The sequence below is a fragment of the Halichoeres trimaculatus genome, unplaced genomic scaffold (genome assembly GCF_033239565.1).
Source record: "Halichoeres trimaculatus isolate MK-OKI-2021-1 unplaced genomic scaffold, fHalTri1.1 fHalTri1_scaffold_12, whole genome shotgun sequence".
Taxonomy (NCBI): domain Eukaryota; kingdom Metazoa; phylum Chordata; class Actinopteri; order Labriformes; family Labridae; genus Halichoeres; species Halichoeres trimaculatus.
In genome coordinates, this window is record NW_027437190.1 from 31,944,240 (window position 1) to 31,963,829 (window position 19,590).

The 19,590-nt window shown below is 40.0% G+C and overlaps 1 protein-coding gene across 5 annotated transcripts in view; it reads right to left on the minus strand.

The window, feature by feature from the left end:
• The window catches only part of dgkb (diacylglycerol kinase, beta), a 121,889-nt gene that overhangs the window by 94,203 nt on the left and 8,096 nt on the right, over positions 1–19,590 (minus strand). The window contains exons 2-7 of one of the 5 annotated variants that reach the window (XM_074683160.1): positions 18,207–18,414; positions 17,736–17,896; positions 11,936–12,075; positions 3,801–3,877; positions 3,137–3,157; positions 2,467–2,614 (exon numbers count right to left, since the gene is read on the minus strand). In XM_074683160.1, coding sequence (XP_074539261.1) covers positions 2,467–2,614; positions 3,137–3,157; positions 3,801–3,877; positions 11,936–12,005 — 316 coding nt within the window. In that variant the 5' untranslated portion in view covers positions 12,006–12,075; positions 17,736–17,896; positions 18,207–18,414. Of the gene's footprint in view, positions 1–2,466; positions 2,615–3,136; positions 3,158–3,800; positions 3,878–11,935; positions 12,076–17,735; positions 18,184–18,206; positions 18,415–19,590 lie in introns of those variants that run through there. The other 4 variants (XM_074683161.1, XM_074683159.1, XM_074683157.1 and 1 more) reach the window with 4 other exon arrangements.

Here is a 19,590-nt window from a genome sequence, read left to right on the forward strand (position 1 = left end):
CAGATGAAATGTGGTAAACTGCTCCGCTCTACTGGTGCCAGAGGGGTTCATTTTTAACATGATCCACTCTTAGTGACAACAAGATTTTTATATTTTGTATATTTCAATACAGAGAGAGTTGGCAGAGTTTTAATTGATGTTATATTGAATGTTTTAAAGTTATTATGGAATTTTTTTTTTGTTATTTAACGGCAGAAATAAAACAGCTTTTAACTACCCTACAACCCCCTTTTTGGAGATTATATCACATTACAATCAGAGGCTTACAAAAGCCATAAAAACAATAGTCAAATGAACTATTTGATCTTTTTGTTATGTAAATATTTAAAAATCATGACCAGTAAAACAATCAACGAAGTATTGAGTGTTTGATTGTTCAGATGCTGCATGGACAGGCACAGCTGCAGCTTCTTATCTGAGGCTGCAGCTGGGCACCAAGTCCCTCGATGGATCTTCTCCTTGGGGAGCATTGCACAACAGCTCTAGCCACTAACAGCACGGCCACAGAGGTTTAAAACCCTTAATTTACTTTACTTTACATCAATCTGCCTTTAGATACAAAGACGACATATCAGTAGAAAATCAATGTAGAGACATTTCCCAAACTGGCACATCTGTATCTTTCCAAGCAACATTAATGCCTCCTGATCTGCTGCTTCCAAATGAATAAGTCAAGAAAATGTTTCACCAAAGTATAACCGGTAAAAACCAAGGACTGTGAAAAGATTGGGAAATTCAAACTCAAAGATAAAAAGAGCAATTCTCACTTGTGACTCAGTGCGACTCATTCCTGCCAGAGAAATCCAAAGAAATAAGTTTTAAGCCATCAGTCAGTTTTCACTTCAGTTATTAAAAGAAGTGTGTAACACAGTGTTACTGTGAAAACACTGAATCAAACAACAGAGCTGTAAAATGAAATGTTGGCCATTTTAATATCTGTTACTCATTACAGCACGAGAAAGATATTAGTCTAAATGCTGTAAACAAACATGAAGCACTGCCAAGACCGTTGGCAGCCTCCACACTACAATTTACATTTTGTGCCACTGGGTGGGACTTGGCAGCGAGTTAGTTTCATCTGAAGCATTAGAAGAAACACAGAAATTATGGTGATTTTACACTGCAAAGGAAGAAAATCTTATCTTAAAGGGGACATATCATGCTGATCCCTGATTTAATATTTACATATAATATAATAAATTTGAAAACAAGACCTTTCACCCCCTGAATTTTCAAAAAATGAGATATTGTATTTTTTCTGATATCCTAGAACGAGATTTGATGCCTCTGAAAATAGGTCATTGACATTTGGCCGCGTGATTTCGACCATCGTGACGACACGAGGATCCTTTCTTTTTATTGGAGTAATCTAATAAAGCAGCTTCTCCTCTGTGATGTCAGTTAGTCACACAACCGCCACCGAGGGATACACCCACCAAGAGCCGACTGACTGAGTGCTGGATGCAGGGGCTCTGCTCTGCTGAGCAGCTCGGCTTTATATGGTGAATTAGCAGTTAAAACACGGTAATTTTAGCAGACGTCGTAATGCTTGTGAGACTGTGATATTTGCATGCTTGTTCTGACATGCACTGTGAACCTGGACCACAATAATGCTGCGGTAATAACATAGTGAGGAACTGACGGTAGAGGCGATCTTTAGACTACACTTTCAGCATGATGGATAAAACAGACAGAGAAAAGGGAAGGAGCAGGATGGAGCCCCGTTATAGAAATAGTTTATTGGTGAAGCTGCCTATATTTCCACGTATAAACTATACATGTTACAGTACCGCTTTGACTCACCACACTGAAGCGTCCTGAGATGATCTGTGTCCAGGTGGATTTTCTTCCTCCTGAGCTGCAGAACCGTCCGGGTCTGACTCGGGGTCCAATACAAAAGGACGTATCCTACACTCTGCCATTTTATTAGTGCTATCAATGCCTTACGGTGAAGTTTTGGCAAACAGCAAACTCGCTCGGTCTGTCCCATTCAATGTGGCTATTTTGTAAATACTGCCATGCTGCAAAACCTCTACTACCCCCTCCGCCCCTCTGATAGAACTGACCAATCAGAGCACAAAGGGCTGTGACGTTGCAAGGTTACTGGAGGTCATTCTCGAAACAGAGCGTTTCAACAAGATCTTCAGAATGGCCTAAAATGAGGATATTGAGAACGCTATTGTGGGGCAAGGAAGGAACTAAATGACTTGTACTGAGGGCAGAAATGCTTAACAGGCATCCTAGTCTGACATAGTGAAAAGGAGAAACAAGCATGATATGTCCCCTTTAAAAAAATCTGTGAAAGGAGTAACTGAAGCTCTTCCATGTAGAGTATTTGATAAATTGCTGCACACTCCTGTTGCTTTAGCACTGCGGTCTTTTTGCGTGTCAGTGGCTACATAACAGAAAACACGCTGTGCTTTCAACAGGTTTTGCTGCTGAGGTAGAGATTTCCTCAACACTCACCAGACACTCTGGGTTTGTCAGATGATGATGGACTGGGTTTGGGTCCCTTGTTGCTAAACGACATGAAGAGGTGCTGGCAGAACTCCTCGGGAAGTTCACTCTCAAGGAACGTCTGCATGAAGACCTTGAAGCCCTGAAAGTCGATCTCCTAAAACCAGAAAGAGAGACTGTTGTTTGTCACGTTGAGCTGCTGTTGTTGCCTCTAAGGCATCAGGATAATGAAGTTTATGATGACTATTATTACGTGAGGAGCATGTTGCTGTGTTTTACATGTGAAGGAAAATCTGTGGCTTTATCTAAAATGATGCAGGAATCATGTTCAATGCTTGCAGTGAAGTTTCACTGTTTTGGAAGCTGCAATCACAGCAAACTAACATCCCTTTCTGTCTTTTTCCTCACTTTAAGAGTATAAGCTGCATCCATCCTCGGATTGTTTGCGTGGCTGAATCCGTAAGCTGCATTTCCCCCATTTCGCTCCAAAACACACCTCGAGGCAGGCTTCTTAGGGGAGTAATCTTTCTTTGTAAATGGTTTCCTGTCGCCCAGAAATGCTGGTAATTTTGTCCTCACTCTGAACTTTTTGTTATGTCTTCACTGCCAAAAAGAGAGCTGAGTTGTTCACCCAGAAATGATGTGAGCAGTCAGCAAAATACAAGCAAGAGAAAGTTACCTGGTTGAGGATTTCCTGCTTCTAAAGCGGCAGCATTGTAGAGAGAAAGAAACCCAACATGATCATGGATGTTTAATGCTGTTATTGCATTCAAAATGTGGTAGCATGTTACACCTTACATTGAAGAAGATTTTCCTTTGTAATGTTTACTAGTATGAGTGAAAAACCCAGAAAGATCAGCTGCTATGGTACAAAATAACTGGGATATAAATTAAAGAAGACAGTGTGTAAAAAAGATCACATTTAGAGTGGATGAGAATCAGCGCAAGTAAGAATTAAAATTCTGTTGAAGGCATCAGACAGCTTCCTTTTCTGCGCTACAGTTAACAAGATGATACTGTATACATTTCTCAGCTATGGCAGTTTCTTTCAACTTCCTTAATAGCACACAGAGGTCTGCTAAGTGTAAACATACTCCTATAAAATATGACAGAAGAATGGTAAAACAAAGAAAGCATGTGTAGACTGTAAATAAATACATGAACCTTTTCCAGAGAAGAACAGGAAGAAGCAACAAAAATAGCAACGAAACACAAGGGTAAGCCAAGGTAATTAAATATTAGTGTGTATAAAAGTAGGGATGCTTTATGGGGGCTTCTAACTTTGCTGTGTTTAATACGACTATAAACTAAGGGTTATATAATGCAGTGTAAACTTCACGTACCTCTTCTGGATTGTATTTAGCCAACACACCGTCTCCATGGAACTCCTGCAGCACATCCTTCAGCTTCTTTGTGGAGTCTGAGGAAACACAATAGGGAGCAATTAGTGTATTTGATGTGGGGATGCTTTGAAAATGGAGCATGCAGCTGATATTAAACTTTCACTTAACACAAATATATGATATGGAATTGTCTTCTGACTTTTGGCTAAGCTACAGTCTCATGGACATACTGAATATGAATTTTCTGAGTATTGTCATGTCTAAAAGCTGCAAAACATCAGTATCATACACCCAGACATCATTTATGTTCAGTGTAGATGTAGCGTCATGTTTGCCAGAGGCTACTGTAAATTTTGTTGAAAAATTAACTTTGAATGCATTTACATTATAAGTATTTATCGAATAAAAGCTGCTAACTTGTTTACAAACGTTTAAGCTTTGAAATTATCACTTTTTTAGGGTCTTTGTGACAAATAATCTTAGTTTCCCTTCCAAAAGTTTGATGGCTGTTACCTTCTCTAGAGCTGTTAGCAGCTTAGGTTAGCTAACAGTCAAACTTTTGGTTGAAATGTGTACAAAGCGAATAAAATCACGAGTTATTTATGTAAAAACAAGCAAAAGAAATTATCAGAGGGTGATAAGAGAAGATTTGCATCAGTCCAATGTCTTTGAGTTATTCAAAGGGCATCTTTTCCTTTAACCAGAACCAAGCAGATTGACAAGCTAGCGGGCTAACGTCGAGCTAGCGGGCTAACGTCGAGCTAGCGGGCTAACGTCGAGCTAGCGGGCTAACGTCGAGCTAGCGGGCTAACGTCGAGCTAGCGGGCTAACGGCGAGCTAGCGGGCTAACGGCAAGCTAGCTTGACAATTTTGGGTTCAAAAAAGCGAATTTTTAAGGTTTATGTTCTGGAAAACCACAAAAATAAATTGTAAAAACACCTTGAATAGTTTAGTCTATAGGAAATAATTACCTTACTCGTTTTGGGAATATAAAAGCTGGTGTTGTGGTTGCTGCTGCAGGCCAAGGAGCTTTATGAAACCTTTGCTGCTAAGTCAATTAGCTGCACCATGGATTGCAGGTGCTTATTTCACAAACGTTAATTATGAGTTTCATTGCTTACCAACACTGGAGGATGCGTTTCATCTGTGAGCATGAGCTGGCAACTGCTTATTAGGATGGTTTGTTACAGTAAGAGCTATACACACCTTCCTGACTCCTCACATTATGGCTCCTCATGTTCATTAAATTAAACCTGAAACTCAGCACAGTGCAACATGTTTGAGGAGCTAAAAGTCTGCCACTGCACAAAGAAGGACCCTTAGGTACTGTTTTAGTTCATGAAAGTGCAGAGTATGTCATTTATGGGTAAACAGCAGGTGCAGTGGGGTTTTAATTTTGCAGATAAAATAGGACGGTGTTATTACCTGTGTCGTGAGGGTTCAAGTATCTGTCCCCTTAAAATGGATGTAAACAACTTTATTAGAAGAAAAATCAGGCTGAAGTTTTAGTATTACAGTTAACCCCGGGTTATAAGGGCTGCAAACACAAGGCGAAAGGGTCTGTTTACCTCTTTGCCAAGTGAGTAGGGTTGCTGGTTTGACCTTGTAGTTTAAGTCAGGCCCTTGAGAGTGCAGTAATTGCAAACGTGGTTGCTGGTTTGACTTCTGGCCAAGACCCATTGCTGCATATGCTTTCCTGCTCTCTACAACCCAACTTCTGATACCATAATCTTTCTCCTCTTTCCTCTTGAAGTTTGTTGTCATTTTTTTCTTTGGTATTTAACATTTTATTTTGATATTATATTCAAAGCTTTTACCCTTTTACTTGGTAAACTTTCATTTTGTAGGCACTGGAATTTACTTTGGGATTAATTACGTTCTACCCGATCATATAACAACTATTACCTGACATTTTACTGCTTTAATAACATCAAAACAGAGAGAAAGTGTCTCCTGTGACATTAATAAGTGAACGCAAGCTGTAAAAACGATTTCATTGTCTCTAACTGCAGATACTAAGAGATAACTGACAGAAAAAATCTGCTTTCTGTGCATGTTTAGATTTGCATTTGAGCTCTCTTTAACAGCCTGCTTGGTGGTCGTAGCATCGTGACGCCTCCATCACTAATGGCTCTAGTTCTTTGTTGTTGTTTTTTTAAGGACCTTCTACCAACAGTAAGTGGAAATAAACGCCTCACACTGACTGTGAGTGCGTCTTCTTTATTGACCGTTTTTATTAGCATGCCGTCTACGCAAAACCATCACAGAGCACAGCGATTATGCATCTGCTGATTGCCTGTCACATCCAGCAGGCACCGTTGAATTGAAATGTTTTCCCTCACACAGGTTGGTGATTGAAGTATTGTGTTGCACACAGTAATCAAAGGACGGCCCTAATTTCATTTTCAATGCGTCACCTTGAAAAGTAAAAGAATTCTCCCTCCGTCAAGCTGTTACACTCTGCAACAACATCACAAACAGAGAGCTCTAATTGTTGTGAGGACGGTCTAAAGGGCCTGCAGGGGCACAAAGCTATTAAAATGTTATGAAAGCGTGCACGGCTCTCTTTAATGAGGACGAAGGGAGGGAGGAGAGAAGGTAAGATGATGTGATGCCCATTGTTGCAGCTTGAGAATGGGATATTTTATAACCTGAAGCTGCACAAAGAGACGCCTGCAGCTCGTTGAAACATGATTATCCAAATCCGTCTTGCACACACGCTTGTCAACACACAGACATGCATACACACTGAGACACAGATGCCTTTTGCTGCTTGCCATTGTTTTTTTATCCCACGCTGTTTTCAATCCTGGCTTATTTCTTTAGCTTCACATCCCTGTTTTTCTTTGGTTCAGCTTACTCCTGCTTAACTGCCCACCAGCAAACAGCAGCAGATTCTTCTTTTCAGTTCTAACCTTGAAAACATACAGGCTAAATCATCACAAATCAAACTGTACCCCAGAGAAAACGTGATAAAAACTGCAATGTTTAGTTTTGGGATCAAATGATGAGACAGTAAGACATCATGTTAAACCCTTAAATTAAACAACCAAGCTCAACCACTGCAGTCTCACATATTTGAGTTGAAGAAATTAGAAATTATACATCCATCCATTATCTGCCTATCCCTCCCCGCAAGAGGGGAGGTACATCCTGACAAGGTTTCCAGCCGATAACAGGGCTACCATATAGAGACAGAGGGCTGTTCACTACCAAATCATCATCAGCAGGCTGTTTAAAGTCACCAACAAACCTAAAGAGAGTAGTTTTGGACTTTGGAAGTGAAATGGAGAACCCAGTAGGAACCAGGGGCAGTGTCATGGGTGGGCCCAATGGTGTCCTAACAACCTTTGAAAAATAAAAATCTCTTTCCTTCTTTATTGTTTTTAAAGAGAAATATAATCAATTTTGTCACTTTATGCTGGTTTTTGTATTATTGGATTGTTGCTAAGCATCGCCCTGTTGGCTATGGCTGCCTTTTACAGCAGCTCTCTCTTCTTTGTCCTTTTCTTGTAATTTTTTTCATCACCTTTGTATTTCAAGTGGGCTATTACTTTGTATGGCTCATTTGTTGGTCGTGGACACCAAACTGATTTTGTCTTCAGTGATATTTTTACTGTTTTTGCTCCTGTGTTTGTCTGGAGATCCTACATGTAACCATGGCTGCATTGTTTCCATGTGAAATCAGCTGTTAGAAGCCTGTAGCGTGTCAATGCTAACTGGTGCAAGGCCAGATGTTTCCCACAAGGTGAGGAGAAGGAGGTGAGGACGACGTGCTGGTTCTCAGGTGTGAGCTAAGAAGTGACGACATGGACCTGTCCTTCCATCCATCGTTATTGGGAACGTAAGATCTATCTCCAATAAGATGGACAAGCTAGCCGTGCTAATCCAGCAACAGAGGGAATACCAGAAGGCAGAGTAGCATCATGCTATTCACAGACATGGCTAACGGAGCTAACATCAGACACCAACGCCACATCGGAAGAACTTCACCTGCTGGGAGCTTAGAAACTGATCATGTTTAGAGGAAGACTGAGAAGATATCCCTCTGCTGAATACACTTCCACACAAAGTCTCTGTATTAAACTATTTTCATGGTCGATTTGCCAAAGAACAAGTAATAGAAACCAAACAGGAAACATAAGGATGAGCTGGGAATAAGAGGCCATTAGAGAGGAGGTTTCTTTCAAGGTAAACTTTTGAAAATATATTATGCACCTTGTTTGTGTGCATGTTGAAAGCACTTTGAAGTATGAGGCCATTGTTCCCTGCTGGAAAATGGTCCATTACTGTAGTGGGTTGGTGCTGTGTCTGCAGTACTGCAGGCACTCTACCAGACTGCTGAGATGATGAAGAAGAAGAAGAGGCTGAGTCATTCTACGTTTCAACTCTCACCTCTGGTCATGAACTCCGAGTAGTGACCTTAAATCCAAGCAGCAGAATTAAATTTCTAGCAAACGATGAGTTCAGCCGCTGAGATGGGGTCAGGAGCTCTCCTGGAGGGAGTCTGAAGAGGAGTTGTTGCTCTTTTGTGTTAAAAGGAAGTGCAGATTCAAGAATCTGATAAGATCTCCTGAAAGCTTCCTTTCAGAGTTTTTTTTTTTTAATCAGTATTTCCGAGAACACCTCAGGATCCTCTTTCAGGAAGAGCTTTAAAATGTTTCTGGGAAGAGGGATTTCAGATAAGCCTTCATAATATCTTCATTTGGTGAGAGTGTTTCCTAATTTTTATTAACGCTGATGCAAAATGTGATTAAAGAACACCAGAGCCTTTATTTTACCATCACAAAATCATAGTAGAAGAAGCGGGGGAGTTCCTCACAGTGAGAAACAAGCAGGCATGGAGCAATTAGAGAGAAATGTCATTACCAATGAAACAGTGGTTCAAAAGATCCTGCCTGAATGCATTCATTATTACGATTCATACGCGGTGCTCTGAGTAGTAAATTACAGAGGCACTGGTTTAAATGTGTCAGATGATTCATCTTGAGGTTGAAATCAAACCTGATAAAAGCTTCTGTATTTGGATCAAGTTAAATACCTCACTACAGTTTCAGCTTCTTCCATTGTTAGTCTTCTTGCTAAAGATTTCCCGTCTTTTCGTCACATTTTCCATCCCTGAAACTGCTTCAGACGATGAAACGTGTCAACATGTCGCATGGTAACATAAAACGCAGGCGTTCAGGGCGAGCAGAGGAGCCGTTTGTCGGGGTCGAGGATGAATCATTAAGAGTTTAAAAAGGCGCCAAACAGCTCAAAGCTTTCTACAACAGCAAGTCCAAACACGCAGGCGGCCATCGCTGAGAACTTCATCATTAAACACGAGAGATGTTTGAGATTAACCACAGCAGGTTGACTCAAAGTGTTCACAGCAGACAGAGGAGGGTTGATGCCTGTTAGCGTTAGCTCGTAGGTGTGATGCTGTCAGAGAGTGTCTCTGTGTATGAGGAGGATTCCTGAAGGTATGTAAACAAAACGACACGCCCAAGATCGACACACTGTAATGGGGATTAGGAAAACTTAGACAAGATGAACTATTTTCTAAGATCCCACAGTGTGATTTGAAGTTAAAAAAAAAGAAATCATCTATCCCCTGGGTAAACTCAGCATAAAGTTGCAGTGCTTACTTAAAGCTGGCCCTAAAAGCCACAAAAACTTCTTTAGCGCTCATATCAAAACATTTCTTAGTGGGTTTGTCAGCTGTTACTGTTTGGGGCAGCTGACGAACACACAATTAAGAAACTTCTTATTGGTTTTGTTAGTTAAATGTGCTCTGTTCCTTTTCACAACTTAAAGTTTTTTTAGGCAGAAGCTGATAAGCTAAGAAACATGCTAATATCCTCTCAGTGCAAAATCTGCAACATTTAACTCACTAAAGACAAAAATCGCCGATGAAATTCATGAAGGTTTTTGTCACACTGGTGATTTAGGAAACCATTGGTAAGTGAAACGTTAACTTTTAAAGGAATAATCCTGCTCAATCGTCGCTTCTGGGCTTCCATACATGTGTGTCAGTGTCTGTGTCTGCCTCTAACCCTCTCCTCTGCCTGTATGTTGATGTTTTGGTGGTTTCAGTTGGTTTCTGGGCGCAGAATAAGCGTGGTTACAGCAGCCGAACACAGAGAACCCAGTGCACAAGTGACTTTGCATGTTGATTAGCAAGTGGAAGAAGCTAGCTGAGTGGCTACAGTAGTGGATGCAGCACCAAGCAAGAAAAACAACCAAATAGAAACGAAACGCCAAACAGATAACGCTTTTTACCAAAGGAGGATGAAGCTTGGCTCAACTTAAACGCGCTTTCAGACACTTGGAGAGCGCCAAACAAAGGGCTTCCTCCTAATCAGGCATGTGTCAAATAACCAGTGATTAGCTCATGCTAACATGCAAAGCCAGGTTCATGGCTCTGGAGTCTCTCTCAGGTAGAAACACGATGCTGCAAGTGGTTGCTGAGCTAGTGAGTGTGTACGGTCATGGTTAGAGACGGTGGGTGTGTGCTGTCGCTGGCACTGAGCCAAGGAGGAGGAACCCAATTTAAATGTTTTGTTTACTAGCAAGTACTTTTAAGGTTCCCTACTCTACAAAACTCTTCCCTTCTTCTATCCTTCTTCTTACAAGCAATTCAGACCTGATTTTTGTCTTTAAATGACTTAAACAAGATTTTTCTGGACTGACCAGTTGAATGTGGCTTATATATCAACTATGATAAGTCAATTTTTACTCAACATAAGACAAAAACACTTGATAAGATTTCTGTTTTATGCAGTGTGATTAGCAAGGAAACGTGCTACTATCTTTGCGCAAAATCTGCAACATTTAACTCACCAAAGTCAAAAGATGTCTTCATGTAAAAACCATAAAGGTGTGAAGGTCTCTGTTTTTGCACACTGGTGTTTTAGCTGCTGCTTCTTAAAAGGTTGAGTCTGCAGGATTTTCCAAAAAAAAAAAAACTCAACTTTTATAAGGATTGTCGTGCTCAATTGTTACTTCAGGGCTTCCATACATGTGTGTCAGGGTCTGTGTCTGCCTCTAACCCTCTCCTCTGCCTGTATGTTGATGTTTTGGTGGTTTCAGTTGGTTTCTGAGCGCAAAATAAGCATGGTTACATCAGCCAATCACAGTCAACCCAGTGCGCAAGTGACTTTGCGTGTTGATTAGCAAGTGGAAGAAGCTAGCTGAGTGGCTACAGCAGACGTAGCACAAAGCAAGAAACACAACCAAATAGAAACGGAATGCCAAACAGATAAAGCTTTTTGCTAAACAAGGGTTATACTTGGCTTGACTTTCACTAGCTTTCTGAAACTTGGAGAGCAGCACGGGACGAAGAGCAACGCAAGTTAGCTAGTTAACCCAGTGATTAGCTTGTGCTAACAAGCCAAGCCAGGTTCATGGCTCTCAAGTCTCTACCACTTTGAAACACGATTCTGCAGGCTAGTGAGTGTGTTTACATAGTCACGGTCAGAAACAGTGGGTGTGGGCTGCAGCTGGCACTGAGCCAAGGAGGAGGAGCCCAGTTTGAATGTTGTGTTAATTAACAAGAAATGGAATTTCCTGAGGACCCTGCCTTTAAGGCTCCCTGCTCCACAAACCCCCTTCCCTCTGATTGGCCAGCACTCTGTAGGCCTGTGAGGATCTTGTTTTATCTTTAGAGCCAACCTTTTGAATCAGTTTATAGACAGATTCAGGGATTTCTACAACAGATAAATATTTAAAAGTCTTAAAAATCTGCACTCAGGTGTAAATTATGGGAACTCAAAATACCCCCTCTTTAAGTAACCATATTTGTATATAGATATATTTCTGGCCACATATAAAATGCTCTACCTCAGTTCCTATGCTGCTTCTTTCCGCCTAATAAGGAGCAAATGAGCTGCAGTGCATCTGAGGCATACAATACAAGGATAAGGACAGCTCATTATAATGTGTAACCCATCTCTGAAATGCAGCTTTCCTCGGAGAAAATGACAAGCAAAGGTTTTGAAAGTTAAATTAAAAGTTGTTCACAGTGCCTGAGCACAAAGAGCCGCCTGTCACTCTCTGTCACCTGCTAAATTACTGTCCCTGAGAAGTAGCATCATCATTACACAGGGAGAGATCCCTGAAGACGTCTTTTCATCATGGAGAGGCTCTGTACTCACACTGAGTGTACTCCTGCAGCAGGGCGAATTCAGCTGGGGTCAGCGTGACCCATTTGTCCTGGCTGCTCATCGTGTTCAGGCCTGGTCCGTCCCACCAGCGAGCATTCCCCGAGCAGCGGCGGCAGCAGGAAGCGCGGCGTCTGAAAGACAACAACACACATCACCTGTTCCATTAACGACTGCAGACGCCTCGTTTTCTACTCAGTGGTGGTGAAAATTACAAACAGGGTAATAAACCAAAAATGAATCAGGTTTTTTTTTCAGCTCTGTGCTACAAACAGCTCATCAGCACATACAGCTTTATCATAATGACACGTTAGTGTTGCATGAAGCTCATCATTTGAACATCACATCTCCCTGTTTTCTTCGTCTTTACTCCCCAACAGCCAAATGTCCTTTGTTTCTTGATCACCAGTTTTCCAATATGTTGCAGAGACTTGACATTTGAGGCATTGACATTTATGTTTGACAGCAAACATGTGATGGTGCCAGGCTGCAGAATCAACCTTTATTTGATATTGATTGAGCGTGTTCACAGATGGAAACAGAAAGTCAAAATGATGAAATGAGACACATTGTAGCACATGCTACTTTATAACATTTTTGTGTTTTATGTTTGTTTGATTTTCCTGTCGGTTCTTTACATAAACAACCTTAAAAGAGCTCATCTGTTGTTTTCTGTTTGCATTGAAAGTAAAAGCCCATTTTAAACAAGTATTACCTTTTGATTTCTAAACTATATATTCAAATTATCTCTCCAATACTTCATACATGTTTTGCTGACAGCAGGTAAAAAGGCTCTCACACGAAGATGGCCAATGCAGGCTTGGCCTACGGTAATTACTTGTATAGATGTGACAAATGAGATTTACAGGATGGAAAAGGTAATTTCTGCTTTAAACTTAAAGATAGACATTTTCAGATCACACTGGGCAAAATGGGTAAAATATGTCAAAACTCTGAGACCTTTTTTGTTTTGTTTTGTTTTGTTTTTGTTGTGTTTTGTTTTAATTTCATTTAACTTAACTTTTAATTCATTTTTTGTTTTATTCAATTTTATTTTTAATTTTTTTTTTTTGATTTTTTTTTTTTAGTTTCATTTTATTTATTTATTTTTGTATTGTATTGTTTTATTTTTTTTTATTTTATTTTATTTTATTTTGTTTAATTACTCATGTAATTAATTTTATGTCATTGTGTCATAATATTATATTTCATGGGTATCATTTAAAGGTGTATTAGGCCAAATTGCTGATACTGTTTGACTTATTTTATTTTTGGTACTTTCTCAATGGATGTGTATAGTTTTAATTTGCCACAAAAAAAAAAAGAAAAAAGAAAGAAACAAAGAAAAAAAGCAAGTCCATAGAGGCTTAAATGTAAATATAAGTTTTAAATGGTATTCAAGTAGATGAGAAAGAAGTATGCTTGTTATGTACTTGTGTTTTGAAAGTTGCACAATTGTATAGTTTTAACTGTATAGTGTATTGTAATTGTATAGTTTATTGTAATTGTATAGTTTAATTGTATAGTTTTAATTTGCTTTAATTTGCCACAAAAAAGAAGGAAGAAAAAAGCAAGTCCATAGAGACTAAAATGTAGGTATAAGTTTTATATGGTATTCAAGGAGATAAGAAAGAAGTATGCTTGTTATGTACTTGTGTTTTGAAAATTGCACAATTATACTTAAAATCTGCTTTGGTACAAATAAAAAAGAAATATAAAAAATTAAAGTTGAAGCTGTTATCATGAACAATTGCAGGAAGTGAAAGTGAAGGTGCAGGGTCCTATTTTGCACTAAAAAGCTTGATTTGGGCTCTGAAAGGGTCCAAAGCTGAGCTGGAGCAGCTTTTAAGATGACCTCACATCAGCCTGACTGTTTGCTGTGATGGAAACACAATGGAATTAAAGCTAAATGTGCTTTGTAAGCTGTGATATTAACATTAATTTTTGCTCCAGTTCTGAACTTTTCAGAAACAAGGTTTTGTCAATTTCCTGCAGAATTTTGCAGCAATCAGTAACAAGTAAGAAGCTTAACTGTCAGGTATCATATGCAAGTATGTTGGTTGAGCAGGCATTAAGTGAAAGACTCCACAAACTTATTTTGTCTTGGCTTAAAGAGCTTTAAAAAAATGGTCTCATTTATTTAAGAGAGGACAAGAGGCCCAAGTGTAGGTCTAAGCTCCAACCCTCATCAGTGGCCATGAGTTTTGGGTTCTGACCCAAAGAATAAGGTTGGAGGACACTGTTTGGGTCTGTTTTGGCGCCCTCTGTGGACAGAACAACATCTCTTGCTGATTTTTTTCCATATTTGTGTAAGTCATGTTTTCTTACTCATCAAAATCTGCAGATGCTGTCTCCAACAGTCAGATGCAGAACTCACTTTGAAAATTTGTTGTGGGGAAAGAAAAACAAAGCTGAGCCTCCCAGCTGTAAATAGTTTCATTTACCCCAAAGCACAGGTGACAGTAGAGAGATTGTCAGTCCTCTTGTTGATGGTCTTGTTTGTTTCTGTGGGTCATAAAGAGGCACTACGGTAAAACTTTAGACTGTTTCATGACCTGTCAAAAACTCCTTACAGGAACTTTGACTCAAAGCTCCTGTGAGAAGTTTATAGTTGGCTGTGAAACAGTCTGGCATGACCACCGAGCCCGCTTTATGACCTGCAGAAGAAAACAAGACCATAAGCTAAGAGATTTATTTGTGCTATCACTGAGGTTTAGCTGCTTATCCTGCAAACTTACAAGACTTGTTGGGAGTTTTGTTTACATTAATTCTTCTGCATGTGCAAGTCGGGACCACAGGGGGCGCCAAACATAGACCATGTGATAAAAATGGAAGTAGTCTTTGTGATGTTTCTATTTCAGGGTGCTGAATTCAACTTAGCTTTGTGCAAGTTTAGATGGTGCATAGAGCATTCAGCCTATGTGCTTGCCCTTATAGCATTAGCCTAAAAGCACAATTGCCAAAAACATATATTATGAATGATAATAAAATAATAACACATTTTATTTATTAAGGCCTTTTCATCCAAAGATCTCCAAGTGCACCAGCTTCATGAATACAGAAAATAAGACATTCGAAAAGATAAAAGTAGGCAAAAAAAAACAAACTGTTAATAAAAAAAAATTGAGGTGGCTAAAAGCTATGCTAAAAATAAATTTCTTTAGCCCCTTTTTTAAAACAGTCAGTGGATTGTCTTGCTCGTAGAGTTTCAGGGAGGGCACAGTCCTCTGTCTAGTCTGGGGTGTATGGAGGAGGTTTAATTAATATTTTGCGAGCCCTTTAACATTGCTGCCAAAGTCAAGAAAATTTAGATAAAATAAAAAAGTCAACAGTTATAACATAGAAAACATAAACATAACATTAAAGATAGTAATAAAAAACAATTAATTTACTTTAAAAATGTGTTTTTGTTCCTGTTTTCTGAAAACTCTGAAATATGACTTAGCCAAACATGCTATTACGCTAACAACTTGTAAGGTGGCCATATATCTCCTTTTTGTTTGTAAAAGTATGTCCAAAAAAGGGAGGATTTTATAAAATTCCCTTAGAAGTCTGGGTTTTGCTCAGCCTGTTCAGACCAGACCAGACCAGTATTATCGAAACACTGCACCGGACCACTGGCATTATTCCAATGTACCTACCTGTCAAGATGTTGAGCATGCATGGCATCATGAAGCTAAAGACCCAGGCCACTTCTTCTCTGGGATCAAAACAGAAAACATGCTCTGACTGCCTGCACTGCGCTCTCACAAAGAAAATGCCAAAGTCTAAATGCACTTTTACAAACAAACTGCAAAAAACCACCCCCTCTTTACATTGTGGCTGTGACCAGTAGGATGCGTTGAGTATTGTCTGTAACTGACCTATGTCAGATGCAAATAAAGGTTCTGCCTGTCTCCTGGTTTGGCAAGCTCTCAATAGGAGAAAAATAAGAGGTTGGGACACATTGTGACAGAGGCTGGTAGAATTTCTGGTGTCGAAATCTACAGAAAGACAAATCTGAAAAAAAAAAAAAAATACAGATTTTAATTCTGTGTGGATGGATTCATTTAACTGCCAACTTAATATTCATGCTTGATATGAAACACAACATAAGCAAAAAAAGCAAAATTATCAATACATGCTACCAAATAAAAGTATTTGTTCAAATTTTTATAAAAAAAAAAATGTGCAAATTGATTAAATTAATTTAATTTTTTACTATTTTCTTTAAAGTTTTTTTAATCTTTTTTTCTTTTTTTTATTTCACTATTTCTTTAATTTGTCAGTGTTTTTGTATTTCATAACTGTATTATTTTGGGGAAATTTTTGAATTTCTTTTTTTTTTTTTTTTTTAGCAAATTGACTTTATTACAATATTTTTTTTCAAGTTTTACAATTTATTTGTTATTGTTGTTCAATTTGGCAAATTTTCAAAAAAAAAAATTTGCAACTTGTGAAATTTCCACATTTCACATTTTTTAAGAATTTGTTTTAAATAATAATAAAATAAGACATCACATGCAAAATTTGATAAATTTGGAAAACTTCTCTTTGGATATTCACTAGATTTTAATCATGTATAGAATTTTAATCACTTTACTGTGGAAATAAATTTTGGTAAAGTTTTTTGTGTTTTCCCCAAAACTTGACCTGGACCGTTATTTTTATAGGATGACGAAATGCTAAGACTGGAGCTTTGAACATTTTAAAAGCATTAAGATCATCAAAAAAAAAAAAAAAAAAAAACAAGCGGAGAATGTAGTATCTTGTTATGACACACTCCTAAATTATTTTTTGTGCTGTTTTTGATCATGAATGTCTGATTTCATATCTTGGTATAAATATCTGTCCTGGGATAAAATCTTCAGTGAGACTTTCTGCTCGTTCATAATGAACCTCCGTCTTATCAGAGGATGGAAAAATGCTTCATTTATATTTATCATATCATGAAACTCAAGAGTCAAGTGGTGTTTACGTCACCATGTTAATTACCAGGTAAACAAAATTATAAGTCACTGTCAGAGCTTCACTAATTAGCACATCTCACAACTCCACTGCGGGAAGAAACAAGCTGGCTCTCAATCTCGTTGCTACATATGAAGGGTGTTTGTAATTGGATGTTTGTGAAGGTGTCAGTCAAACATGTGTGTGTGTGCTGCATCACCAGGGAAGCATTTGCTCCAATTACTGTGGACTGAAACCTTTGGCTCAACAGGTGGACGTGCTCAGTCATGTGCATGCAGACGGCGTGCAGTTTTTATATAAACGTGTGCGTCCGTGTGGGGCCACGTTAAAGGCCACCGCATAAACAAAAGCCGCATAAATTATTAAAGCACAGTCATTATTTTTGTATGGACTTCACAGAAAACAGGAAAAGCTTCAAGTCGACACAATGTGCAGCCACCGGTGCTGCTGCTGCTCACATGCTGGGTGCGTGGGAATCAGCCTCCCTCGCATAAACTTTGATCTGGAAACTAGAAACACTCGCAACGTCTTATTTCATCCATCACACAAACAGAGAAGAAAGGCAGATGGAGCATCCTGTGGTAAATCTCCTGTGAATTCCAACGCAGTGATAGCAGAAGTGATGTGTGCAGCATGTTCCTGCTGCGCTCTACTCTGCAATCAGCCTTTTTCTGTCTCTTTGGTTCTGTATCTGCACAGAGCATCCTCACAGAAAATTCTTTTAGCAACAAAAAGCATCAAATCTCCTTCATTGCCCTCCTCTGGTGCAAGGGTAACAATTATGACACATGTTAAAGTGGCCACTGCGCCACACATCATGAATGAGATGATGTCAACACGCACTCACCTGCTGCAGAGCTGGACTCACACACCACAGAGGATGAGACGAGGAAGGAGACCTCCTGGCAGATGTTTCCAGATGGAAGCGCCTTGGTTACATCCCTGCCCTGCGCATGTGTGTGTGTGCATGTGTGTGTGTGTGTACTCCTCTGGGTCTCCTAATGTCAGCTGCAACACGAGAGAGTGTGAGGAATTAGCGTGAGAGTGTGCGTCTGTGTGTGAAGGAGAGGAGAAGAGGGAGCAGCAGCAGCAGCAGCAGCTCTGTGCGCCGCATGTCACTGTGTGAGTATGTGGATGTTTGTTTTTCTCCCACAGTCTGGTCAGAGCTGGGGATGAGGAGGGAAAGAGAGACGGAGGGGCAGCTCTGCCTGCAATGATCAGTTTCCATACTCCCGCTTGCTCACGTCACATCCCTCCATCCCCCTCTTCAATTACTCCCCACCCTCCTCTTAAAAAAACCCTGAGGTCCTTTGCTCACCATGTTTTCTCTTCCTCCTTCTCATCTCTGTCTCTTCTCCTCCCTCCCTCCTCCTCCATCTCTACTCCGGTCACTGTGGCACGCACACCCCAGCTCCATTAGCATTCAACACTACAGGCGGTGAGTGCAGCAACCTGTGGGATACACTCCTGACAGGGCTGAGAGAAGGCGGGAAAAGCAGGGAGATGAAGACACAGAGGGAGGAGGACTGGAGACGAATAGAAAGAGGATGAAGATGAGAAAATGGAGGGAAGAGATAAGGGAGGAATGGGAGGGTGAAGATGATGCAAAGGGGGGGAGAGTGTGAGGTCCAGTTTTCCTTCTTTGGTTTCTAGAGACACTGGCCAATGGTATAAACCCACAATCCTGTACATTACAACACAGAGATGGAAGAAAATGTGTAACAAAACAAACACGTCGAAGAAAAAGAGGTATGGCTGGGCGTTAACCACCAGTTCCCAAGCCTCAGTCGTTTGCTGCAGCCACAATCTCCCCCTGCTTTTCCTCATTTCTTCACCTTTTCCTTTCTGTTTAAGACACAATCTGCTCCTGAAATCCACAGCAAAATGACAGCTAAAAGTGCTAAAATATCACACATTATGAAAGAATGGCGGAGTTAAGGACAATAATCCCTTGAGGTGATTTTCACAGAAGGTCATGGAAGTTTATGTCCTGGCAAAAAAATCTCAGGGACTACTGTTTCCTGTGGCCCAAAGTTTGTTTCCACAAAGAGCAAAAGACAAAAGTAGACAATATAAACCAGGACAGTGACATTTGGAGAAAAATAAAGTTACTGCAACACATTGCCAGACCAGTAGAGGGCACTAGGACGACAGCAAAGGGAGAGGAGGGGGTTGACACAGACACTGACACACATGTACAGAAGCCCATCGGAGATCGCTAAGCAGGATTATAAATTGATATCTATATTTTCTTAGGGAAATCCTGCAGACTCTACCTTAAAGTGATGCTCTGGGATGGAACAAGTTGGGTCCTATCACAAGGTTTAGGGCAGAAATTACCCCTACAGCAGTGATTTTGTGCAGCAGAAGCCCAGAGCGCTCGCACCAAACACCCCCTCCCTGCTCCTCTGCTGGTTTCCTCTGCACTCAGACGGGGTCATATTTTACTTGACCAAAAACACAAATAAACGAATTCCCACCGAAAAAATCTGATACAGGTCTGCATTCACGCTTTATTTAGAGAATTTTCAGCACGTTACTTTCACACAAAAACACCACTAAATAAGGCTCTAGTTCTCATTGTGTCTCTCTGTCCTGGCAGACTACCTGCGTTTGTTTACATCTAGCACGACGCGCGCACGGACTGATACACTAAGCGGCGAGCGCCTCGTACCCAGCAGTGGAGTCAGCTAGCGCTGTTG